This window comes from Centruroides vittatus, unplaced genomic scaffold (assembly GCF_030686945.1).
Source record: "Centruroides vittatus isolate TY-2023 unplaced genomic scaffold, ASM3068694v2 contig_439, whole genome shotgun sequence".
Taxonomy (NCBI): domain Eukaryota; kingdom Metazoa; phylum Arthropoda; class Arachnida; order Scorpiones; family Buthidae; genus Centruroides; species Centruroides vittatus.
This window is the reverse complement of record NW_027122239.1, coordinates 1,759,971-1,787,056: the sequence shown is the minus strand read 5'-3', so window position 1 is coordinate 1,787,056 and position 27,086 is coordinate 1,759,971. Positions and strand designations below refer to the sequence as shown.

General features: G+C 28.7%; 1 protein-coding gene across 4 annotated transcripts in view; it reads right to left on the bottom strand.

Annotated features, from left to right (window-relative positions):
• RapGAP1 (Rap GTPase activating protein 1) overlaps positions 1 to 27,086 on the bottom strand; it is a 62,847-nt gene that overhangs the window by 9,291 nt on the left and 26,470 nt on the right. For 3 of the 4 annotated variants that reach the window (XM_067272435.1, XM_067272437.1, XM_067272436.1), the window contains 9 exons: positions 17,843 to 17,965; positions 17,630 to 17,720; positions 14,737 to 14,823; positions 14,374 to 14,427; positions 14,116 to 14,304; positions 13,941 to 14,044; positions 13,780 to 13,858; positions 13,647 to 13,700; positions 11,309 to 11,392 (listed from right to left, as the gene is read on the bottom strand). In XM_067272435.1, the coding sequence (XP_067128536.1) occupies positions 11,309 to 11,392; positions 13,647 to 13,700; positions 13,780 to 13,858; positions 13,941 to 14,044; positions 14,116 to 14,304; positions 14,374 to 14,427; positions 14,737 to 14,823; positions 17,630 to 17,720; positions 17,843 to 17,965 (865 nt within the window). Of the gene's footprint in view, positions 1 to 11,308; positions 11,393 to 13,646; positions 13,701 to 13,779; positions 13,859 to 13,940; positions 14,045 to 14,115; positions 14,305 to 14,373; positions 14,428 to 14,736; positions 14,824 to 15,638; positions 15,745 to 17,629; positions 17,721 to 17,842; positions 17,966 to 27,086 lie in introns of those variants that run through there. The other variant, XM_067272438.1, reaches the window with a different exon arrangement.

Genomic DNA, 27,086 nt, shown 5'->3' with positions numbered 1-27,086 from the left:
AATTACTCAGTTTATGTTTAATTAAAACATTTCAAGAACTACAAAAATGTAAATGATATCAGTAATACAAACTGCAATGTATAAATAATGTGTTCGCTTAATTCTTGCTAAGTGACAATCCTTACTTCCTCAGCAGATTTACCAATAATAATACACAAACACCTAATTACTTGCTGAGCTTGCTGATTTCTTTATTTTCTAACGTTTTCAACCTAATTTTTATAGGTCATCTTCAGGAAAAATTTATTACATTTCCAAATTCGAATATAAAGCTTTCGAATGCTCGCGACACTTAAAACTTTTCGAATCTTTACAAATTTTAACGGTTTAAATAATAACGGATTAAACATTAAACCAACTACAAACACATTAAAATCATTACTAATCAACAAACAAAATAAATAAATAAATAAATAAATATTGTATCAAAAATAGATTAAACTAGTTAATGCTGCCATGTCCTTTCTACGGGTTTTTTAATCCCATTTCTTTTTCTATTATGTATTTCCATGCCGTTGGAAGATTATTTGCGTCTTTTGCATTTAAACATTTGTTTTCCACCTTACTCTTATATATTTCTACTTTTTCCATCCCTAACGCAATCGTAGGTGAATGGACTGCCTTTACTATTCTCGCTTCATCCCATTTTACGTTCGCTCCTTCCTCTTGTCCCATGATCGCCAAAATGGTGTTATTGTGCCCTTTTTTTACATCATATTTGTGTTCTTTTATACGTGTTGCCAAATTACGTCTAGTTACTCCAATATATTCTTTTGTTACCGCTAATTGCTCGTTCTCAAATGGAATCTTATAAACCCCCGCCTTATCCTGCATTCTCATTGCGTCCTTATCATTTCTAAGTAATCTGTATATGCTTGGTGCTCTTTTATAAATCATTTTTGTGCCTTTATATCTACATAACTCTTCTATCACTCCTTCCATTTTTCTGTCGTACGTGAACTTGCTGATCCGATCCTCTCTATTAAATCCTCTGTGTCTATGCTGTTTGTAACTCTTAATTAACCCTCCTATTACGCTCTCTTTATAACCCAACTGTTTTGCCACTTTTTTAATTCTGTCAATCTCCTTAATTTGATCTCGTACATCTGTGCAATATACGTACGCCCTTTTAATAAGCGCTTTAAACGCTGCCATCTTATATTTGAACGGATCATTAGACCACGCCGGTATATATAGGGGCGCAAGCGTTGGTTTTAAATATACTGAAGTTTGTATATCTCCCCTTCTAAATTTTATATTTATGTCCAGAAAATGGAGCTGCGTACGGCTTTTTTGTTCCATTTTTAGCTGTAACCCATGCGGATTGTCATTCATAGCAATTAAAAAATCTCCAATCTTTCGTTCATCTTTCCAAATTATCAATACGTCATCCACATATCTTTTGTACATTACAATGTACTCCTCAAATGATCTTAGGATATCTTTTTCTAGTTGACGTACTACTAACTCGCATAGGAGTCCCGACATGGGACTTCCCATCGGGACACCTTTCTTTTGCTTGTATGTCACCCCATCAAATCCAAAAAATGATTGATAGCACATCAAATCCGCAAGTCCATTCAAGTCCTCAACATGCGCCGCCAACCCTGGATTATGCTCTATCAAAAATTCAGTAAGGGCATTGAAGCATGATGTTAGATTCACGGACGGGTACATGCTTTCATAATCCATTACCGTCCCCACCTCATCGTTCATTAAAGCCAACTCCTGCAACTCCTTTACTACCTTATTCGGATCATTCGCTACATACATATTTTCCACCATCTCCTCATATATGTACTTTTTTAATCTCTTCTCCAGTATAAAGGTTGGTGCATTGCATTTTTCAACTACCGGCCGAATCTCCTTGCCCTCCTTATGTGTTTTCGCGAACGCAAATATTCGTGGCATTCGGGGGTTAGGATTATGCGATCTTTTTAAGAATGGCAGGTACGTTGAGAGTGGTGTTCTTTCAAGCCGCTTAACCTTGTTGTTCGTTGCCGTTACAATCTTTTCATCCACAATATCACATTCCGTCTTCCTAATATAATCCTTGATGGCTTCATTATACCTTTCTCTTTTCATAATTACCATTTGTTTAGTCTTATCCGCTTTTGTTAACACTAGCTGCTCTCTTGCCATCCATTCCTTTGTAAACTTCATATTTAATCTTTCTTTTCCCTTCATTCCCTTCAGGTTAAGCGGCTTGAAAGAACACCACTCTCAACGTACCTGCCATTCTTAAAAAGATCGCATAATCCTAACCCCCGAATGCCACGAATATTTGCGTTCGCGAAAACACATAAGGAGGGCAAGGAGATTCGGCCGGTAGTTGAAAAATGCAATGCACCAACCTTTATACTGGAGAAGAGATTAAAAAAGTACATATATGAGGAGATGGTGGAAAATATGTATGTAGCGAATGATCCGAATAAGGTAGTAAAGGAGTTGCAGGAGTTGGCTTTAATGAACGATGAGGTGGGGACGGTAATGGATTATGAAAGCATGTACCCGTCCGTGAATCTAACATCATGCTTCAATGCCCTTACTGAATTTTTGATAGAGCATAATCCAGGGTTGGCGGCGCATGTTGAGGACTTGAATGGACTTGCGGATTTGATGTGCTATCAATCATTTTTTGGATTTGATGGGGTGACATACAAGCAAAAGAAAGGTGTCCCGATGGGAAGTCCCATGTCGGGACTCCTATGCGAGTTAGTAGTACGTCAACTAGAAAAAGATATCCTAAGATCATTTGAGGAGTACATTGTAATGTACAAAAGATATGTGGATGACGTATTGATAATTTGGAAAGATGAACGAAAGATTGGAGATTTTTTAATTGCTATGAATGACAATCCGCATGGGTTACAGCTAAAAATGGAACAAAAAAGCCGTACGCAGCTCCATTTTCTGGACATAAATATAAAATTTAGAAGGGGAGATATACAAACTTCAGTATATTTAAAACCAACGCTTGCGCCCCTATATATACCGGCGTGGTCTAATGATCCGTTCAAATATAAGATGGCAGCGTTTAAAGCGCTTATTAAAAGGGCGTACGTATATTGCACAGATGTACGAGATCAAATTAAGGAGATTGACAGAATTAAAAAAGTGGCAAAACAGTTGGGTTATAAAGAGAGCGTAATAGGAGGGTTAATTAAGAGTTACAAACAGCATAGACACAGAGGATTTAATAGAGAGGATCGGATCAGCAAGTTCACGTACGACAGAAAAATGGAAGGAGTGATAGAAGAGTTATGTAGATATAAAGGCACAAAAATGATTTATAAAAGAGCACCAAGCATATACAGATTACTTAGAAATGATAAGGACGCAATGAGAATGCAGGATAAGGCGGGGGTTTATAAGATTCCATTTGAGAACGAGCAATTAGCGGTAACAAAAGAATATATTGGAGTAACTAGACGTAATTTGGCAACACGTATAAAAGAACACAAATATGATGTAAAAAAAGGGCACAATAACACCATTTTGGCGATCATGGGACAAGAGGAAGGAGCGAACGTAAAATGGGATGAAGCGAGAATAGTAAAGGCAGTCCATTCACCTACGATTGCGTTAGGGATGGAAAAAGTAGAAATATATAAGAGTAAGGTGGAAAACAAATGTTTAAATGCAAAAGACGCAAATAATCTTCCAACGGCATGGAAATACATAATAGAAAAAGAAATGGGATTAAAAAACCCGTAGAAAGGACATGGCAGCATTAACTAGTTTAATCTATTTTTGATACAATATTTATTTATTTATTTATTTATTTAGTTTGTTGATTAGCAATGATTTTAATGTGTTTGTAGTTGGTTTAATGTTTAATCCGTTATTATTTAAACCGTTAAAATTTGTAAAGATTCGAAAAGTTTTAAGTGTCGCGAGCATTCGAAAGTTATATTCGAATTTGGAAATGTAATAAATTTTTCCTGAAGATGACCTATAAAAATTAGGTTGAAAACGTTAGAAAATAAAGAAATCAGCAAGCTCAGCAAGTAATTAGGTGTTTGTGTATTATTATCTTGCTAAGTGTTTTGTTAATATTAATGGAATTTTGTGAGTCCATAGGGAGATTATTGATATTGCTTGAATAAATAAAGGTTTGCTTACATATTTTATTAATGTTTAACTGAAAAGATCATTTATAAAACTTGAAAACTGTTCTCATTTAATTGATTTCTAAAATTATCTTGTGTATACTATTCTGGAAACAAGTATGTCTTTTTATATTAAAATATTTATGTTTTAATGTGAGACTTTCTGATCTATTTTGCCTGCCAACTCCTTTCCAACATTAGATTTGAATTTGCATTCTTCGTTCTACACTGTTAGAAAATAAAATTAATTATTATTAATTTTATTTTCTAACAGTAATAATTTTCTAAAATTAATAATAATTAATTTTATTTTCTTTATATCAACCAGAATAAGGCATTACTTCTTCAATAAACAACAGGAATTTATTTAAAATAGCCCAGGCTTTTAAATAAATTTTTAAACAAGTCAAAATGCAGAATTGTATTCTATAGTTAATAATAATAAAATCTAAAAGATGATTATTAGTATATTTTTGATATTTTTAAATATTATAATAAAAAATTTGCCCAACCCACTCCCAAATGATGCCTAGTAATTTAATTATCTCCGGTTAAATCTAGCGACTAAGCTGAGATTAATAATAGTGCATTAAAATAAACTTTTACATGAGATAACTATTAGAATGTTATATGTAATACTATAATTATATTGCGCTGTTAAAAATCCGAAATAACAAAGAACGTAACATAACACAACAAATAATAGTCAAAATATATAAAGTATTTTTATAATCAGTGATGAATTACATATTTTAAAATACCAAACAAAAATATTGATAAATTTAAACATTTTTTCACAACCATAAAAAAATCAAATTTTCAAATTAATAAAATTTAAAATAATTATTTTGATTTTTTTTTTAATATTCAAAAAGTGATCTTTTTTTTATAAGTATGCAAGATTTATTATCATTATTATTGTGGTGTTTGTGAAACATATCATACTTGGTTAATACTAGTGCAGAGTCAAGGTATAGTTACAGAAAAAAAATGTTTTATGCGCTGCTCATGTATGTATCTGTGTTTAAGAATTTCCCGACTGCACAAAATGTGTCTAGTATGGCTGCTTTCTATAATGTGATGTATGTGTTGTGAAACCCCGATGTTTCTAGATTTTTCTGTAGTGTATGTGGTATGACATCTGTGCAAGAGAGGACTACAAGCACAACAAGTACCCAAGTTATCCACAGGAGTTTTACTTTGAGTAAGTTCTTATGTGTTTTGTATGTTAGGGGTGTCTATGATGTGTGATTTTGTTTTGTTTATTAACAGTCTGTTGTTATGGTTTTGTCTGATTATGGCTTGCAAAGAGACACCCAAGATACAGTGGAATGAGTTATGTTATTGCATTAGTGGAACATGTGTACTAAACTATTAAAATTTCAGCAAAATCCAGAACGTCAAAGCTTTGTTGTCTCTCTGTTGTTATAATACATTAAGTAAATAGTAGTACAAAATCAGAGTTATAGAAAACACAGAAAATTTTACTGTGCTTCGTTTTCTATAATTGCCTGATGATGTTTGTATTTCTAGTATGGTTACTGGACTTGTAATAGTTTGTATTTGTGTGCTAGCTTTTGATATATTATATTTGCTATTTGTATATGTTGATGTAAGTAGTCAGTTTGTGTTAAAAGCTTGCAATCCAATGTAATGTGTAGTATAGTTTCCTGCAAGATACAAATCTTGTTTATAAATATTGTAAGAGAGTACTGTATCTTTTAAAATGTGCTCTCTCTAGTTTTTTTGTATTTATGACATGGTCTTGTATGGCAATCATGAATCATCGTCTCTCCAGAGAGGCATACCTTGACACAGTTCTGTTTACACGATTCTGGCTGAGATTAGGATATCTAATGTGGAGCTTGAGCCCAGGACTGCCCGTTGTTGTCTGGGAATATGTATACTGTGTAAGATCTGGATCAGTATTTTGTAAGTTTAATGCTGTAATATTTTTTCTGCAAGAGTTAGAGCTTCGTGTAATTATGGTGTTTCTTGTTTTCTGTAGAAACTCCCTTGCACTGTCTGTATTTTGTTTGTAGTGCAAGTTTAAAATATCTAAGACTGCATCCTCCCTCTTTACAAGGAAGAGTCAGCCTTTCTATGAATGACTTAGAGATAATGTTGTGTTTTGTTAATGTTTTACTTTGGAGTTATTCAGCTGTGTTGTTATGATTCCAACAGATTAAATGCAATACTAACTATTTGTAGATATCACTATTATTCAGGTGTATCTACTTTAGAAATCCAAAATAATCAACAATATAAATTTTATTTGTGGCTTCATTTTATAATTTGATCAACTAATTTATATTTTCAGGAGATGAATTAAAGCAAAAGGTAAATCAAAATCATAAATTTACATAAAGTAGCACACTAATTTACATTAATTTAAAAAGTTTCATATTTCAGAGTACTTTAATAATTTAAATAAAACTTTATGAAGATAAAATAAATATTTAGTTAAAAATGCCATACTCTCCTCCTTTAGTTCAAATTATATAACAAATAATTTAATAATAATAAATTACTCTTCAATATATTATGACTTTGTAAATCTTTTTATTATTTAGAATGGTAAAAGGTTCTAAAAAATATCCTCATTTCCAAACATTTTGCAATCTCACATTACTTTGTCTTAAAATAATAGCCATAAAATAAATGTAGTTAAAATAATAAATTAATATATTTAATTACGGCTGAAAATGTAATAACTATTTAACATTTTTCAATAGGTAAGTACTATCTAATTTTCATTGTTGAGTTAAAGATAAAGTTCTTAAATATCTGAATTACAGTATAGTTAAATGTATTTTTTAGAAGATATTTGATTTTAATTGTCTGAAATTAAAAAAAAATTGCTCAAATTTGATTTATTAAATTCACTAATTAACACAGAAGCTAAATGCAGTCCACACAAGATTGAATATTTTATTTATGTTAGTTTCCCATTGAGAAATTTAATATATACCACAATTAACAATTATTTATTATAATATTTATATATATATATATTATATATATATATATATATATAAATTATTATAATATATAATATTAATTATATTATATATTTAATATAATTAATATCATCATCTTCATTAATTTTTACTAAGTTATAATTGAACTGTCCTTTAAATTCTTAAATGTATTTTGGAAATTGCCAATCAGAATTAACTACAACAAAACAAATTCATATATAATATGTCAAATATTAAATCTGAAATGCATATTCATTCATAAAAAAATCGGAAAAGAAATTTTAACAATAAACATGATATTCACTCTAAAATATTTTCTTTATAGAAAGATATTATATCATGAATTACTGCGAAACAACTATAATTTATCATTTGATAAATTTACAGTAATATGGTTCATTTGAGTTAATGGAATGTAAAGATTTTCTAGTTGTATAATTTCCTTATCATCAATCGTAAACAGGTCATGTGTAAATTGTACATGATTATTACATAACTTCAATCGTTTAAGAAATATTTACATATATCTGATATAGAGACAAACAACTGGAGTGTTAAATAAGATCAGTATTTGACTTTTTGTTCTTCACTTGTATTACACTAACTGTATTTGACACATCACTTACCCCAAACAATATCAGCTATAAAAATTATAATAAAATATTTTAGTTTACAAAACAAGAATTTATTTGAAATATATAAAAAATTAATTATTCTTATTAAACTTCTTAGCACCATATTGTCAAATTAGAAATCCATGCTGCCTTTACAGGTAGTCAGATGTTTTAGTACATGTAAAAACTAAAAACATTTGATTTTTTTAGACCAGCTTCAATTACAGAAAACTCTTGCATCGAGTATTATTTTAAATTTCTGTTTGTTTCTATACGTAAAAATTTTAATATTTGGCTATGTGAAAAAACCAATATGGATTTCTGTATTATTCTCAATTCTAGGAAATAAAGTTGGAAATTTTTAAACTTATTTATTTGGGGAAAAATTTCATATTTCACTACCATATTGCTGTTTGTCAAATAAAACCAATGCAAATATTTAGATTAAAAATTGAAAGCGTAGTAATTTCATACGCAGAAAAGTGGAAAATTCATACAGTCTGATTTTAATTTTTGCTAATAAGTTTTTTTTTTAAACAAAAATTAGTTTGTTACAAAACTTTTAATTTTTCCAAAAATCGCATCTCTAAAAACATGTTATTTTGAAAATTTAAGTCATTGTCTTGAAAGTTTATTACCTATTACAATATCTATTGTTTTAAACTTGAGAATCATAATTTATATGCTGTAATAAGATTTTGTAAAGTTTAACTTAAAAAAAAAAAGTTAAAACATTTCCTGTTATTATATTTCCTGCCAGTTTATTTTTAAATCTGTATTGTTATATGAATTATAGTTTTGTGCTTTAGATATGAATAGATATACAGAATATTTTTTTGATTACTTAAAGGAGAAATTAACTAGTAATTTCTATATAGAAAAAAAAAACCATTTTTGTATCAGAGTAACAATACAAAACATCTTTTGTATACTCATTTTTCTCTGTGATAACTATAACCTTTTTATTTATCAAAATTTTAAAGTACTTGTAAACCCCAGGCTTAAATAGTAATTCTTTTATTAATTTTATATCATTTGCAGTGAAATGCATTTTGGGCAATAACGTACCTCTACGAACCTGTTACCGGTGCATATTTAATCATCTAGAGAATGAAAAACAAGATTTGACAAACGTTTTCGAACCATCCGAGGTTCTTCTTCGGGTCGCGACGAATTTCTGTTAAAATGTTGTTACGATCTAATATTACTTGAAATTCGAATCCGTAAAACTCCGTGAAGTTCTATAAGGCATGCGCGCTAGATATGTAGCATAGAGGTACGTTATTGACTATCTTCCGGTGTCGAGTATTGGGAAGTTATGCATTTTGGGGTCCATCCAATCCCTCTTCAGTCCTGATTTTTCTATATTAGAAATGAAAATGTGTAATAATAATTTATGTTCATTGAGTTTTTAAAGCAGGCATTTTTCAAAGACTACATCTTTTGAAAAATGCCTGTATGTTAATTTAAAAATTTAGCAAAGAAAAAGTTCTAGTCATTAAGAAAAATATTGAGAAACTAATATCCAAAGCAAATATTCATTCATACTATTGTTATATTTTTAAACACTCATTATTTAATTCTCCATATTAATTCATAAAACAGAATCACGAAAAGATAAGAAGCCAAACAGATAATACTATTAATTTGTGATGAATCATTTAAAATTAAATTTATTAGATATTTACTCAAACTGTTTAAGGGGTAAAGTTACAATAAAGTTTCAATGCAAACTTCCCAAAGAAGACTTACAAATTCACTTTAATAATTATACATAAAAATTAAGATTGAATTCTGAAAACTAATGACAACAACAGAATAAACTTCAACTATTCAGAGTATTGATTGAAACAATGCATACGCAACATGTAATTATTTACAATTATTATTACAATGAGCTACTTTTATCTATCAGTAAACTCCACCCAAAAATTTGGTACATGCACTGTACGTATCTGAACTCCACCCAATTTTTTTTAAATGAAAGCAGTTATGTTGTTATGGTGAGTTTTAATAAATTGAATATAAATATTTTATTAATATAAATAATTGAATTAATTGGTGATAATCTAGAGAGATAGTTTTGTTTTATAAAACTTAAATTTCATTTAAACGAAAGCAAGAAAAATCTTTTAACCCGTTACTTCAAATCAGCAATATTAATAAATTCAAGACAAACTCCAATAAAAACATAGTTTTGAATATTGGAATATGTTAATTCATGTAATTATGCCAAATTTATAGAAATTATAAAATTATTGTGTAAAACCTTAACAGTTTTTGATTTAAAAAAAATCTCAATTATGCATTATAATATTTTATATAAGATTAAAGCAAGATTAAGTTTAAAAAAAAAAAATCACAAATAGTCATACACCTTCAACTAAATTTACTGTGATAAGCTCTTTTATCAGTCCATTGCATAATTAGTGCATGACATTCATATAAATAAGCAAAGTTAGTAGAGCGTTAGTCATAATCTAAATATCAGAACAAATTATAGATATTATTCATACAGACCAATTTTTATTCTTTAAAGAAAATGTGATTTAGTTAACAAGTGCACAGAAATGTTGAAAGCAATGCTAATATTTTTATTTTTATCACTAATGAATTTTTAAATATCCTGAATCTAGTTTTAATAATTAATTTAAAATACATAAATTACTACTATTAAATAATTTATTTACATTAATTAATGTTTATTTCTTTATCTGAATTAAAGATGACCGGCAGTATACCTGATGAAATATTAATAATGGATTAAGATAAAATTTCCTAAATGCTTGTGGTAGTTTTAACATTATTTGATTTATGGAACTTATTCCTTTAGTTAATTTAATATATTCTTAATTTATTAACTGTGAATTAATCCAATTTAACATTCCTACATATTACTTTATAACAGTTGTAATGCATATGAAACATACAATTATTAATTAGAAACACAAAAATTAGTGTTGTAAATTTTAAATATATCAAATGCAGCACATTGAAAAATATAGAATAATGTGTAATAATATATATATATATATATAATGGTTTATTTACATAATAAAAAATAATTCCTGCATTTAAATATTTTAATCTAGATTCAAAATGTTACATTTTTCATTAAACAAAATTTCATAAATTCTTTGTTAGTAAAATAAAACCTAAAATCTACAATAACAAAAGTTATTTGTTAAGCTTTTGCATTAAATTAAATATGTAATTTATAATTTATTGTATATTTATTCGGACTTTTAAGTAACTTAATATTTTTAATATTTGTTTTTATGATTGATAGATTTCTTATATTATCTAAATTACATTTGAAAATACACATATGTAAACTTTTAGATTTGTTTATCATAAAGATAAACTAGCAAATTAATGTATTACTATATGTATATATATATATAACATTTAACATTTATATTAAGAGCATAACACATACACATTATATAATATATAACATTAATTTATATATTATTAACTTATATCCATTGTCTTTAATTTGTTCCATTATTTAATTTTTTATAAAAAATGTTTGAATTTATTTTTTTAATTTTATAAATAAAAATTATGCATAATATTGAAAGACAAAATATAAACTTACCTGACCAAATCTTTGATAAATAACACCAAATTTGAAAGTATTGACTAGAATATGTTCATCATAGGCAACTATTAACTCTGATGCCTGTTAGATATATATTTATATAATTATTTTTTATTTTGAATATATTAAGAGAATTTTTCTTATTCTAAACAAATGTTTTTATATTGTTTAATCTTCAATAGAAAAAATTATACAGCTGGGAACTGTATGCCTTAAAACACACACACACACACACACACACACACACATTATAATGTGTGTGTGTGTGTGTGTGTGTGTGTGTGTTTTAAGGCACACAGTTCCCAGCTGAATCCAGTCATTAATTTTCCATAAAAAGAGATAAATTGGAAATTAATTTCCAATTTATCTCTTTTTTAATCCTCTTTTTTCCAATTTGTAACCAGTTTAGAAATTTATAATAATCATCATTGAAAAGAGCAGAAAAACATATGGTTAAATGCTTACATAAATGCCAGTACCACTGATATACACATTTAATGTTTACATAAAACATATCAATACTAAACAATTATAAATAAGGTTAAGAATGCAATAGAAGAATATATTTTAATATTTTAACAGAAGAAATACATTTCTAAATTATAGATAACAAGATAATTAAAAACAAAAGCAATTAACATTATATAAGTTAATTTGAACAAAGAGAGATACGGTATTTATTTTCTTAACATATTATTAAATATATTTAAAAATTTATCATTTGTATTTACTTTATTATGTTATAAATCAAGATTAAATATAAAATTATCTAATTATATAATAAGATTGTTTTCATTTTAATTAAAGTAAGGATTAATTAAAGTAACAATTAATATTAAGAGGAAAAATAAAAGCTCTCATTACCAAAATAAAAAAGCAAGTTATAATTTATAGAAACAATTTTTATTTGTCAAATTTCTATATCTTTAAGATAAGCATTGTCATAAAAGATACTCTAACACATTCAAATTTGTTTATATATTTCTTTATATTGAAAATTTAGAAATTGTAAAATTATATTAAAATCAAAAATAAAGGCTTTGAATTCAAATTAAAAGGACTAAACACGAATTTTAGAATAATAAGAGTTAATTAAAATCAAGAGATAAAGAATGGTTAAAATAAAAATTTCGTAAATCACGTAACAAATCACATGCTTTAATTAAAATTTAATAACATTAAATTAAATTCTTTAAAGATTCAAATTGTTTAACTAAATATCAAAACAGACGGTATTAAATATTGAATAATTTTATTGACGCACACAAAAACAGAAATATTTAGATGCATCGCGTACTTTTTATATAAGAATTAAATTTGCTATTGAAGATTATCCTAAGATTGCAGTATTAAACTGGGGATGAAGTAGGAAAGAGAAGATGTAGTGAAATGTTCAAATAACATTTTCAAAAATCAATACAACTCAGAAAATTGATTTGCATAGAGATTCTAAGGATTCTAAATTTAATTTATTTAAATAAATATTAAAAAGACTATTTCAAAGAAATATAATCAACAGCGACTGTCTGTTTAAATAAAAAGGGAAAGGAAGTAAAATAGAAGTTTTATATTTATAACTCTCTTTAAATTTTTACATAAAAAAAGTGAAACTTTATACATTTTGAAAAGTTCAGATAAAAATAGCATCTATATTAAAATATTTTGTTTTGAAATTAAAAAGAAAATTATTCATTGAGATTCTTCATAATTCTTTTTCTGAAGCTTTACAAAATATATATAAAATAACATTTTTTAAAATACAAATTGTGTGCCTATTCCATAGTAAATTACCCGATAATTTTGTAATATATCATATCGATTAGGAAATAGCTATTATTTTTGTAATTTTTCTTCAGAATTGCATAATTGTTTATTGAGGACATTTAATTTAGATAATCAAAATTTTTATTAAGAATATATTATGTATAAATAAAATTTTTCTTCTCGATTTCACAATAAATGTATTTAATTTATATTTATTTATACTGGATACAAATGTACATGCACTGTTTATAAACAGAAATATAGAATGACCGAAATTAGTTTAATTTTTCTACGTCTTTTTGAAGTTAATTTTCATCATTCTGATTACATAATTTTCTTAAAGAAAGATAATTCATTTTTACTTAAACAAATTGAATCAGGTCATACAAATCATCCAAGTGGATATAAAATTAATGCAATAATCTTAATAATATCAATTATAATCTATTAATAATCTTGAAAATTTTTACTATTTTTTACATTAATGACAATGTTTATTTTTCTAACATATTAAAATTACAATTAGTAATGTAGGGAATTACTAGAAATTAAAGTTTTTGTAAAATATTACCTTAGGAAACAATACAGGAAAAAACTTCTCTGTTGAAATATCTTCATTTAGAAGCTTTAAATAACAAATGTTCCGATTAATTTTATTTTTTAAAAATCGACTTTTAATTATGTGTAAGTGAATTTCAATGTACCTTTGCTACACGAGCTGGGTTCAGACAGTCTCCTGCGAGACTGGTTGGAACCAGATCATGGATCATTCCTGCCTTTGTCCTGTAAAATAAAATCTCATAAATTAAAAACAAAAAAATATAAAATTAAATCAAATATAATCATAATTAATTCTAAATATTACCTTAATATAACCCTTAAATGCTCTTGGTTAGATATGATTTCCTGTTTTATAGACATAACGACCGGCCCAAAATTATCGTCAGACGATACAAAATTTAAATGCTCCTGAAATATTTTAATTGTTAAAAAATCAGAATAAGTTTTAAAAATAGAAATGAGTAGATAAATTTATTTACATATCCAAGGAAGAATTCTCTGTACAGCTTTGCTGTTTCATCTGTTTCGAACTTATTAGACCAGCAATGTTTTGGAATAATAGGATTTCCTTGAGAATCAATGGGACAGTCATGCTCGACACCATCAACCCAATAACCACCAGTCGGAGGTAATACTATCATGGGATAAGGACCAGGACTAAGAAGTATCTAAGCATTAAAAAAAACATTCACTAAAAGAATAATATTTGTATCCGTTTATTAATAAATGCAACTAACATCTTCCAGCATCCCAGATTCCTTTTTCACCTTTTGTTTAGTACTGGAGGAACTCTAAAATTTCAAAAAATTTTGTAATTGTAATATTTTAATAATTTACATAATTTTAATATTAATATTATGAGGTCAGAATATATTATAGTTATTAATTTATATGTTATAATTGAAGCTATAAAAGCAATAAATGCTCAAAAATGTTACATGTTTAAGATAAGCACACATCAAAACAGTACCAAGAAGGATTTTTTATGGGAATATTCTATGTAATAAAGAACTATGTAATAAACTAACAATTTAATACAACAAAAAGTTAAAAAATATGATTTTAAAATCATTTCTAAACTATTATATAACAAATCTTACTTGTAACGATGATGGTAGCACACATCTCTGATCATCCAATCTACTATTCTGTAACTTTTCCAGTAGCTCAAACAAGTCTTGTGAGCCCTAAAGCCATCAAAAAATTCTAGTCAATTGCTTTTTTTAATGATAAATAATTATTCTTACTGTACTATTTATCAAAACCTGTAAACTCTGATATAATATAATGATTTCAGTTTGACTTTTAAAAAAAGTCAAAACCAGAACAACAACATTAAAAATAAAGAATGAATAAATAAATAAATAAATATTAAAAATTTTAACTATTATTGGTTTTTTAATGTTTATTAACCAGATTTATTATCAAAACAGGAACTTATTGCAATGTTTACATAAAAAAACTATTTTAAAATATTTAAATCTAGAACTTTGCTCCAACAATTATCTTATAATTATCGTCAAAGCAGATAAAAAAAAATTTATGCTAATATTAAAATATATTTTTTTATCATCTTTCTTTTTATGACCAGTTTTATGTTCATTTCAAATTCAATATGTAATAAATAAAATTAAATATGAAATACTAATTTTCCAATACTAAATTACAGCAAAAACTTTTGAGAAAAACCAAAAAAATAATAATAATAAATAATTCACTTTCAAACAAGTTTGTTATTCATGATATATCATTTTGTATGTATCAGAAATAATAATTTGTTATTTAAATAACTTGCATAAGCTCCATAATTACTTGGAGACTATGTATTTCTAATACATTGTCATAAACAATTCATGTATACTTGAAGATAAGCAAGCTTCTCGCGTTCTAAAAAAATAATGAATTTTATATATTCTTTTCGCAGAGAGGCAATTTTAGGCTATTCTGTTTCTACTACCAAAAAATTAAATATGAAAATACTTATTATGCATTTTTTTCCTACAATTTTTCCTATTTAAGTTTCTCAAAGTCTTAGATTTCATTACATCTAGTTTTTTCCTGATGATTTTCTTCGGCATAAAATTAGCAACCACAAATTTTATCGTTTATTTTATCTGATTATCGTCGTTAATTATAAAATAAAATAATGCTTTATAATAATGATGATCAGTCAAGATATAAATCTATTTAAATCAAACCCGATCAAGACAATTATAAATTTTAATTGAAGTGTCTATTATTCACAGTTGCAAGTTTGCCAAAATATCAAGATAAAATGACGTTATCATTTATAAAGAAAAACATGATAATTTTTTAAACCGAAATATAATCTTCACATACATAACCAATTAAAATTCTATAATTGGTTATGCATAGTTACTGTATATTGGTATAATTATTATAATTCTAATTAAATATCCTTAGTGATGTATCAATGTATTTTCAATAATTAATTACTTATCGAGTATACTTATAAAATTTAGTATATAAACCTTTTTTTAAACCATAGACAACAAACATGTTGTTTCACAAACATGACATCAATTTTCTGTCCTATATCTGTACCAAGGATAATCAAATAATGGAAGGTTTTTCAATGCATTTAGAAAAGAAAACATATATATTGTATATGGATAAGAAAACAGACTAAGGTAAAAAAAAAATGAAAAGAGGACAGTTATTTCAGCAAAAAGAAGAGAGAACAGATAGTCAACAACTTTAACAAAATAACTTCCAAGAATAGAAAAACTAGTAGAAAAATTGGATGAGATGATGATACAGAGTGAACAATCTGAGTCACTTGAAGATTGTGGTTCTGTCGAAACATCAATAATTTTAAGTATACCTAACTTAATTTATTAAAAATCCATTTCAGTTAGTCTTTAGAAAATAAATACGAAAGCTGTAATGACAACCAGTTCTAAAAAATCGCCAAAATGCATCTGAAGATCTGACGTAGCAGGGTAAACAGTACAGTTATTGGCCACATGCAACGACAGAAAAACCTGTGGGATTTTTTGCCATCTACTAACGGTAGAAACTTTTATTAATACTGCCATACAATATTTCCAAAATATCTTTTATAGAACTCTTATTAAAGAGGTTTAAATTTGAAATGGCCGATAACTATACCATTTATCCTAGTAATAATTTGAGAGAGATGTTAAAAATTTTTTATTTAGTTAGTTCAACATTTCAGACTTTTATAGTAACACATTCATTTTTATTCTTTATGAAAATTAAATTTCTCTAATATGTTTTCTTAGTAATCACATTTAACTGATTTTTTAAACATTACTTATACGTTAATGACTTAAAAAAAACAATTTAGTTTGAATGAAAATAATTTTTTATAGATTTAAATATAAATATTTTTCATTAAGAAATCTGTATTAAAAAAAATTAAAAATTAAGTACTAGAAAACTTTTTAAAGTTACATAACACATATCAATTCATTGTCATAAATTTTGACAATTTAATTTTTAGGTCAATTTATTAATTAGTATTAATTGACTACATTCTTCCAAGTTAATATCTTATTAGTAGATCAATAATTCTTAATTAAAACCAAAAACTCTTAATAATTTTACATTTAAATGGGCTTACGTTAACTAATGTGTCGAGAATATTTCAGAATTTTATACTGAAATAAATTACTTGCAAACGGTTTTTATAGCGACGAATCTGAATATAATTTAGCGATTTTAGTAACGTTTCGTGTACAAACGTATTTTTACAAAAATAAAATTAATGTTAAATTGAGTTGTTAAATATTTAAATGTATTTGAAGAAGTTAAGATTATTAAATTAGCAAATAAGATGAAAATTCTTCTTACATGTAAACAAATATAAGAGACAGAGGTTATTAAAATGTAATTAGACTAACGATATCAATCAGTAATTCCCAAACCGGCTCGACAATAATAACCTTTATCTAATTTTGATGGCTATCATTATCGAACGATATTAATAATATAGCAGAAAATGTTTACTTTATTGAGATCATCTGTTTCCAGAACTGTTCCGGATATGCATTCGGTTTCTTGACCTGGACTAAGCCACTGCTTATCCATTTCTCGCCTCCTGTCAAAACCAAATTAAAATCGGCTACATTTAATTTTAAAGTGTTACGGAGAGAGATAATATCATAATTAAAACAAGAAAAGTAATAAATTAAGTTTCGAAATTATCGCCTGCGTTCTTACCTCCACTTGTTCTGCAGACAGCCAAGAGCATCACAGTCACAAATGCTTGTCAAGCATGTAATTGCAGACTGTTCAGTGGTATCAGATCTCAGCATCAAATTATACAATTGCACCGGTGACTGTCTAAGATAAATATTAAGAAAATAAATTATTCTTTTATTACATAAATTATTAAAAAGTTAACGTAAATGAAATCTCATTAAAAATAAATGAAAATATTTAATAATAAAAATTTATTACTGTAATAAAAATGTATTAGAATTTGCATTTTTCCCCAATAAAATTTTAATGAGATAAATTATAAAATTTAAACTTGAAATATTTTTAAATTATAATTTTTTAACACTTTTTACATATAAACCGACATAAAAAATAATGTAATAATTAATAATAAAAATCGAACATTATATTCTTTTAAACATCTGATAAAGAAATTGCCGACGTACTAGTTTGATAAAGAGCAGCTGTCATTTTTATGATACAGATAATTATTATTGGTAGAATTTTTTAAATTTTTGATTTTTTATGTAATCCATTATAAAAATTTATTTACCATTTTTTTAAAGAAGTGAACAGATATAGAATATATATTGTATTATAATTCAGAATATCTAAAAATCAACCAAGGCAATAATTTTACATTTTGAAAAATTATGTCAATTATGTAGCAAAAACTGCTATTCCAGTAAGTGAAGCATGCAAAATTTCAGTTTTAAAACCTTTATAAAGAGTAAAATAACTTGTTCTAGTTCATCCAAATCCAATTTATCTGCACTCTTTTTTTAAAATTTAATTTGGTTTCAACTGGGATATTTTATCTATGCAAGAGAATCCGTAAACTCGTTTTGGGTGCATAATTTTGTAGAAAATGGAATCTTAAAAAAAATTAAACTATTACAAGAAAATTTTCTTAATTATGGTAGTGGCATTACCTGATTAGAATATTCCGCAATAATCAATTTAATGATATTATCTGAAATGAATAAAAATTGACCGGTGCCACTATCTAAACATTCAAGTCGCGATACCATCTAAGATGTTTATCGAGATAATTTAGGCAGATTCTCGTATTTGCATAATTCTTAATTTAACCTACATGAACATGATTCTTACCTAAATTGGAACTAGAAAGAAAGATTTTTTTTAATCTCTGTGCCCTAAATGGGAACAAATCATAAAATGATAAATGCCAAATCTGATGATATTCTTCTATACTTGTTATACCTAGCAGAATTTACAGATTAAAGATAGCAAAGTACCACACCTCCATTCCAATCACTTATCTACACTCAAAAGAAAAACTAATCTATGGTTTAAATACAAGTAAAATAGCAATATAACTGGTGGGCCAGTATCAGATAAAACTGTTGGAGACCAGTAATATTTTACATGGTTACTACATCCCAAGAGTACAAGGCAACTTAATTACACAGTAGACACTATCAAGGTCAGAAAATGTAAAATACATACCTTATCTACCTTACCACACTTACCTATCCAGCTATTCTGGTTGTGGATAGTATTTACGATAAAAAAAAGTTTGGTGGAAAAGTGTATAGAACTCATCCTCAGTTTGGATTAAACGTAGGCAATTTGACCAAAGTTACAGATTTGGTATGCCACACGACACGAAAGCAATTTGTCTCTCAGAGTTATTGATTAGTAAATAAGGCCTGCCGTAAAGAACCATATCTATGCAGCTCTAAAAAAATTGACAAGTATTACCAGACTGGGATAATTTTTTCTCAGGTAAAAACTTAAGTTGCTCTGATTGTAACATAGTAATTAGTTAATTAATATGATGACAGAGTAGGATGATTTAACATATCCCTGGGGCATTTTTCTGAGTGGTGTTTAAAAAAGGTAAAAGTACATCTTTGGCAGAGTGCTCTTATCCGGGATTATAATTGGTAAATTACAGCAGAAGTGATGCTGAATTAACTATGATGACAGGGATACTATTACAGAGAACTTTGACTTTTGATAACATCATTTCTACAGAATGTTGATGGTCTCTAGCGAATTGTATAAAGACCAAAATTCACTTTAGGCACTCATTTTCAAATAAAATGCCGAAATTTTAACTACAACATAAATACATTTTATATTTTTATATCATACACCGAATAAAGGAAAATTATACTTTCATTAATAACCTATACTTCTAAATATTGCTCATATAAATTCAATTCCATAAGAAATAATAGTAAACAATTCATTCGTAGCTGTTTTCGGTCACTGTTATTTAATTCTGTTCACGACTAACGGTACACACGATAATATACTATACGAGTGCGAATATAAATTATGCCATAGTATCGAAGAGAGAGAACATCACGCTATTTATTTTCTAAAAGGTTGAGTCATTCAACTCCATTCATATGCAATTTTCTAGTAACCATAGCAGCATAGATCACTTGTCATTTAATCGGTAGCCACATCATTTGAAAGATGAAAGTTGTCAAAAAATCTCATGTGAACAGAATACATTAACAGCTGTTATGGATTACTTTCAAATTACATGTTGACACATCTGAAAGGTAACCAATCAAGCAAGCATGATGCTATTTTTTGAATTTCAAATTTACTCCAAAAGATATACAGCACCAATAACCAGTCCATGCAATTCTGGTAATGAAGTGATACGCTTCTCATTCTCAATCAACAGGGAAAAACCTGTAAATTCCATCCACCCCAATTAACCTTTGGGGGAGATTATTTGTCAAAAATCACTGGTAAATATTAGGTCTATGTAAAGTAAAGGACTGCCCCACATCACAGTACATTAGCCTTGCCTCTATTGATTTTTAATTATCTACATTGAGAAGAAACACGCTACACGGTCAGACAGACATGCTACTATAGCAACAGAGACAAACAGTAATGGGCGTGGAATGAATGAAAAGACCACTAAAAAAAAGAAAAAAAAAACAGAAAAAAGTTGGGTGGAACAGGGTTAACACCATTACTATAAAGCTGCTGTGCCGCATCTGCAGTAATAATAATAAATCGTGAAACGAACGGCGCGCAAGTCTGCCTGTTCGTCTTCAATTCTTGTATCTGAAACAGAAGGGAGAAAACCACATTTGAATGCAAATTTCTAGCATTTAACCGGCTCCAGCTGAAGCTGATAGCATAAAAAATCCATTTAAAATGTCTCCATACTGTTCGAAAACTTTAATCCGGTCGGTTAACGTGTAACAGTTGTCTACACACAATCGCGCAATCACTTCACTTTGTACAGCGGCTCCCTTCTCTTACTTATCTAACAACTTTACAATAGTCCGAAGTAGGTGCGGAAGGTCATGAAACGGTGTCGCCGGAGACAAAAACTCACCCCTACGACCGATAAACGTGCAAAGAACAGAGAAAAAAAGAAAAGAAAACCGGTTGAAGGAGGAAGAGATATGTGATTGCGCCGAGACTACTGATTAAGAGAACTAGCGGGGGTGGACAATAGCCGAAGCAGATAAATGAACGAGAACGTCAATATAAGCCCACAACACACTGCGCCCGAACTAATTAAGTCGCGAGGAAACAAGAAGTTTAACTCGCAATCTTGTTTATCCATCCGAAAATCTAAGATAAACATCAATTTTATCGAGCAGCATTCCACGAAACGGCTCAAAGAACGAAGAGGAGGAGGAAGAGGTGGAGGAGGAGAAGAAGAAATTAATTTATTCGGCCAAACCTTCTTGCAGCATCGCCGAAATTCGAAATGTAGCTATTCTACAGGAAACTCGAATAAAATAACTACAGAACCGTACGCTTAACTGGATAAACATGTGCAATTCAGACGCGATAAGATTGCGGATTTGAACACCCTTTCCCGACCGGAAATTATGTAATGTCGAATATCCGCGTAAAGGACCAACGTTGCATTACTTATACGAAAAAATTAATTATATTCCCTAAGCGAAAATCGATTTTTGATTCAGTACGTGATCACATTTCCTACCGACAAATGTTCGACCGGAAAGAGAGGTAGCTGTCATTTATCGAGTCGACTTCCAAAAACTAAAAATGGAAACCAAAATTAAAAAAAAAAACTCTACGCTAGAAAATCAAAACGATTTCTGTAAGATTCTCTTTGGCTTTAAATGTATTTAAAGGTTGTTGCATGGCTCGTTCTATAAATAATACACTTAAAATAAAGATGTGACAGATTAAATTAGAATTCTCCAGAATTAAATAAACCATTCTATTCATAAAAGAATTAACTGGAGTGTAAAAATTGTTAGATCAGAAATTGATTACGAGCTTTTAATCTTAGCACCTTACTGATTAATCATCCTGCATGACTACATATTTTTTTTTGGAGCAAGCTGTGATTTACATTATCCTCAGCTTAAGATGGATGAACAGGATGACACGATGCAGGAAACGGCGATAGAATAGGAAGCAGACGAGCCTCACCCACTTCTGTTGGTGGTTCTACTTCCGCAAAAACTTTTTTTTTAGGATAAAAAGTGAAATTTTATACAGCAAATTCGGTTATATTTGTGAAGCAATAAAGGTATTTTACCCTCCCGACTTGGGTGGATAATAAAATTTCCCGAAGTAAGAAAATTTTGGCACCAAATCCTCCGTAGTATTTCCTAAACAAAATCCCCCCCGAATTTGAATCTCATCCAATACGGTAACGGCTAGCAAGGTTATTCAACCGAAAATCATTTTTTAAAAATTATTTGATTTTCTTTAAAGTAAAACTCCTTTGTTATCCCACATATTTAACCTCAAAATTAATTATGCGAGCCACAAAAGCGATTTCAAATGTTAATTTCGCTACCCACAAAGATTTCATACCGCAAAACCAAGATTAGATTTTTCTTTGCATGCAATAAAGCCAATCTTAAAAAAAAAAGATTTATTTATTCGTAAACACACGTCTTTGGCACGTTACGGCTCAAAATTTTCATTAATCAAACAAATTATAAATTGTAAAATAAAAAAGAAAATGCGATCGAAACGTGTCAAATGACTCCATACCACTCGAAAACTCACGCACCAGCATGAAGCCAATAACCTACTTCGCCACGTTCGTACGTAAAAAATGCGGGTTGCATACAAAAATTTTGAAAGAAGAAAAAGTGTTTCACACACGAGCGAATATCTTTTTAAGAATTTATCATTTTATCTAGCCTAAATAACTGGATAAAAGCGAGATGATTCGGTAGCAAAAATATCATAATGGTAGAGCGTAAGAAACCCTCCGATAAACGCTAATTACGAATAGAGATTTTTGACTAATGACTGGGCACTACAGGAGTCCATTATCTAGGCGAGTTCGTGAATACGAGTTTATATTTCCCGAATTTTATCTTTAGATACGCCGTGACCACATAAATGTTCTAGTTCCTAATTAAAGTGGATGTTACGTTTTTCCTGGCGTACAGTACATTAGGTTCACGTCTAAAAGTTAATTACATCTCTAACGCGAACAATAGGATCGAAATCACGAATAAAATCGCAACATTATCTGATAACTCGTCACCTGTTAAAGTTACACTTAAAAATAATATTAGGTATTTTAAAGATCGATACCCCCTCGTACTCCGAAACTTCATCCGCGCCCATTTTAAGGCAAATTGAAGCGGGGGTGCAATATTTTACGCGTTATCAAACGAGAAAAACGCTAAAAGAAATACGTGTTTATGAATTGGTGCATGCGAAATGTGTCACCGGGAAAATTTCTGCTTTTACAGTTGACGTCACGCGATTATAATGAGCGCAAATCAATGTTTATCACCTTGTTAGCGGTGCAGGCACGCTAAAGCTTTGTTTTAATAAAACTGGAACGACTTTTGTCTGATAATTTTCATTCAAAGAAATCGGCTTCTTCCCCTTGTCAATGTTTAGAATAGAAGAAAGGAGAATGAAGTAAAAATAAAAAGCTACTGATAAACTCATTAGTAAACTAGTAGCGCACACAGAGTAGCGGTGGTTGTAGGTCAAGACCTCCTTTCGTGTCGACCAAGTTAGTTATTTTTTTTTTCTTTTTCTTTTCTTATATTTCCGATGTACAAAACTGGCACGAGTTGAGAACGAAATTAATTAATCTGTGTCATAAATAAAACAATAGGAGATTTTTAAATTAATTTTATATTAAAAGAGAATCATTATATATTTCTGGAGTGATCTAGAAATAAGAGAGAAAGATAATTAATTTAGTTACAGCGTTGGAAAAGGATCGGGATCTTTTCTCAAGTAGTCACAAAGAGTAAGAAATTTAAGAAACTAAACGAAACCAGTTGCTTTTTTTTCCCCACTTTCCTCGGAATTTATGAGAAATATTCTAAAATAATTTATTGAAATGTTACTTTTCCTCTTCATTTTTAAAAATATTTTAACTAAAATTTTGTCGGTGGAAGGGTTAAAAAAAAAAAAAAAAAAAAAAAAAAAAAAAAAAAAAAAAAAAACTTTTTCCAAAATGGTCAGTCACTAACAAGATTTTACAATTTCACTTTAATAAATTTAAAATTTTAAATATAAAATTAATTAATTCGTTAAGGAAAAAAGAAAATCGACTTTCTTTTCCCCACTTCCTACAAAATCTGTTTAAGAGATTTGAATAAAAATTTTAATTTTTTTTTTTTTAAATTTAAAAGAAATTTTTATTCCAATCTTATTAAACTTCTTCGTGACTTTTTTCCGTATATTAAATTGTTAATTTAATCAAAACGTTAGAAGAAAAGTCAAGAGTTTATTTTATTTTTTTCTTTTAAATCCTGGCCGAACAAAAGTTTAACAGTATAAATTTGAATAAAATAAAATAAATAATAGTAAAGTGGAAAATATTTTACTTAAAAATTTAAACGTTTTAAATTATTAAAAAAAAAAACACACAAATACGTAGTTTTTTTTCAACGATTTTCGTTTTAAAAATCGAATTAAAATTCGGTAAAAGTAAATAATTTAGCAAAAGAAAGATTTAAAAAAATGTACTTTTTAAGGCTATCGCTCGAACGATTTTAAGAAAATATTTAAAAGCAATTAAGTAAAACTCTTAGCGAGAAGAACATTAGAAAAGGATCGAAATCTGTTGATTTCCAACGCTAATTACACCATATATCTGGAGGAGAAGAATTTTTAAAAGTAGAAAAATTAAGCAATTTATCCAAAGGCATTATTTTAGATAGATTAAAGGGAGATTTTTCAAAATGTATAAAAGATACCGATTAAAATCTGTTTAAAACGTAATGGATCTTTCAACTAAAATTATCAGATAACAGCGTGCACAAGTTCTTAATTTCCGCATAAATCGAGATAACAATTTTCCAGTCATTCAACTCTTGAACAGTTAATGTTGGCATGTTTGAAAATGCATAACACAACCTCTAATAGATGAGTAAAAACTCAAAATTATTATTGACTGTGATGGAGCCTAAGAGATTTCGAGGGGTTGTTCGTCCTTGAACGAACGATATAAGGATGTGACAAGTATAATTTTCTTAAGAGACGAAAGGAATTTCCTGTATCAGTCTATACGAGGAGGAGAGGAGAAAAAAAGAAAAAAAAAAGGACAGAGAAAGATGAGTCGTATCACTTCGATAATGCTACAGTTTTGTTTTTATATAAATAAATACAATTTTTCTCATGAAGTGAAACAACATGCGCAGGTTTTTTTTAAAATATTATTATTAATATTATATTGAGAGAAAGAATATCCACGACGTGCGCACAGATGTCGACTGTACTTCAGAAAGGGCAGGTGGAGATGACAATCAATCTCTGCTACACAAAAGCGATAGACCAACTCACTCTTCCTCTGTATAATCCCACGACCTTCAAACATAACCAAACATAAGATATCAATTAACATTACTTTATCTGCGAGAAAAAACCTTGTTGATCAGGCTCTGCGAGATTCTGATAAGGCACACCGAAAACCATGCGAGCAGGTGAAAGTATTTAAAACGTGTTCAATGAATAGAAAACAGCACCTAGAATCCAGCATTTGTAATTATTACAACAGCACGAACTTAGCTGATAAGAAGAGAGAGTGAATTCGACTATTTTCTGTTGCAGGGGTCGTTCACTCTTGATGACTCATCTCTGGATCTCCGACTGCAGTGAGCTACTACTAAATTTCTCGAAAGTTTTTGATCTTTCATCACAATGACATTTTCTTTTTCGAACTGGTAAGAGAATTCTACTTAGATTTTTCTCATTTATTTCCCCTGCACGGTAAATTCGTAGCAGGTAACGTGAGGAAGGAAGCGAAGAAAAAATGTTGCAGATTTAATGAGCCATTTTAGAAACCATCTGAATGGATCATTTTGTCTTCGGGCGTATTCTTTTACCAGTGAAGAGGTGTGGCCACTGATGACGGAAGCTAAGTATTTAATGATACTTTCTACTCTCGGATTTCTGTTGGGATTCGTAAATTAGAAAATGACCACGCTTTCCTTTTGATACAAAGACGATTTTTTTCTTTCTTTTTATTCTTTCCTTTCTTTCAGAGAAAACAAATTCGTTCTGGACTTGATCCTCTGCCAACGAACTATAAATGAAGAGAGTTAAAACCTACAAAGACACTATTGTCTTTCTCGATAGGCACGGGGGATTTATCAAACAAAACTACCTAAAATAGAGACTTTTACCTGTTAATGAACTAAAAACAGTGGCACAAATTGGTATTATTTAGTCTCCGAGAAAATCCTTATTATCATAACCATTAAATATACATTTCCTGATGTTTAATCTTTTAATTCTTCGACTGTTTGTAGCATCCGAGTCTCCTCGACGAAAGAAAATACGAGGAAATCTTTCATCATGAACTTACTGCACTAAGCCCTCTCTACTCGATTCGCTACCCAAACTGAAGAGAATGTTTATATAAAGCTAGCGATAATATTTTTTAAAAAAGAGGAGAGAAGACGTTGTGAGAAAGGGAAACTAAATATATCTCGTGGCGGAGTAGGGACAAGAGGAAGAAAAAACCCTCGGAGGACAGGCGTATAATAAAATAGACTAATAATAAAATATCCTGTGATCAACCATTTCCCGTGTCCTTCCTCTTAGGACGAGGGAAAAATAGAATCAGGATGTGTAGAGGGAGGGAGGAAGAAAGAAAAAAAGTAAAAGCATATAATTCCCTGGAGCCTGATAAAAAGTTGGTAGGCCGCAAATAACATTGAACCGTCTACAAATTGCTATATAGTCCATTGATTTCTAAAGGTTGAAAAACTCCCGTTGACGTCGTACAGATACATCAAAACAGCGGAAAAAAAGGCGCGCATAT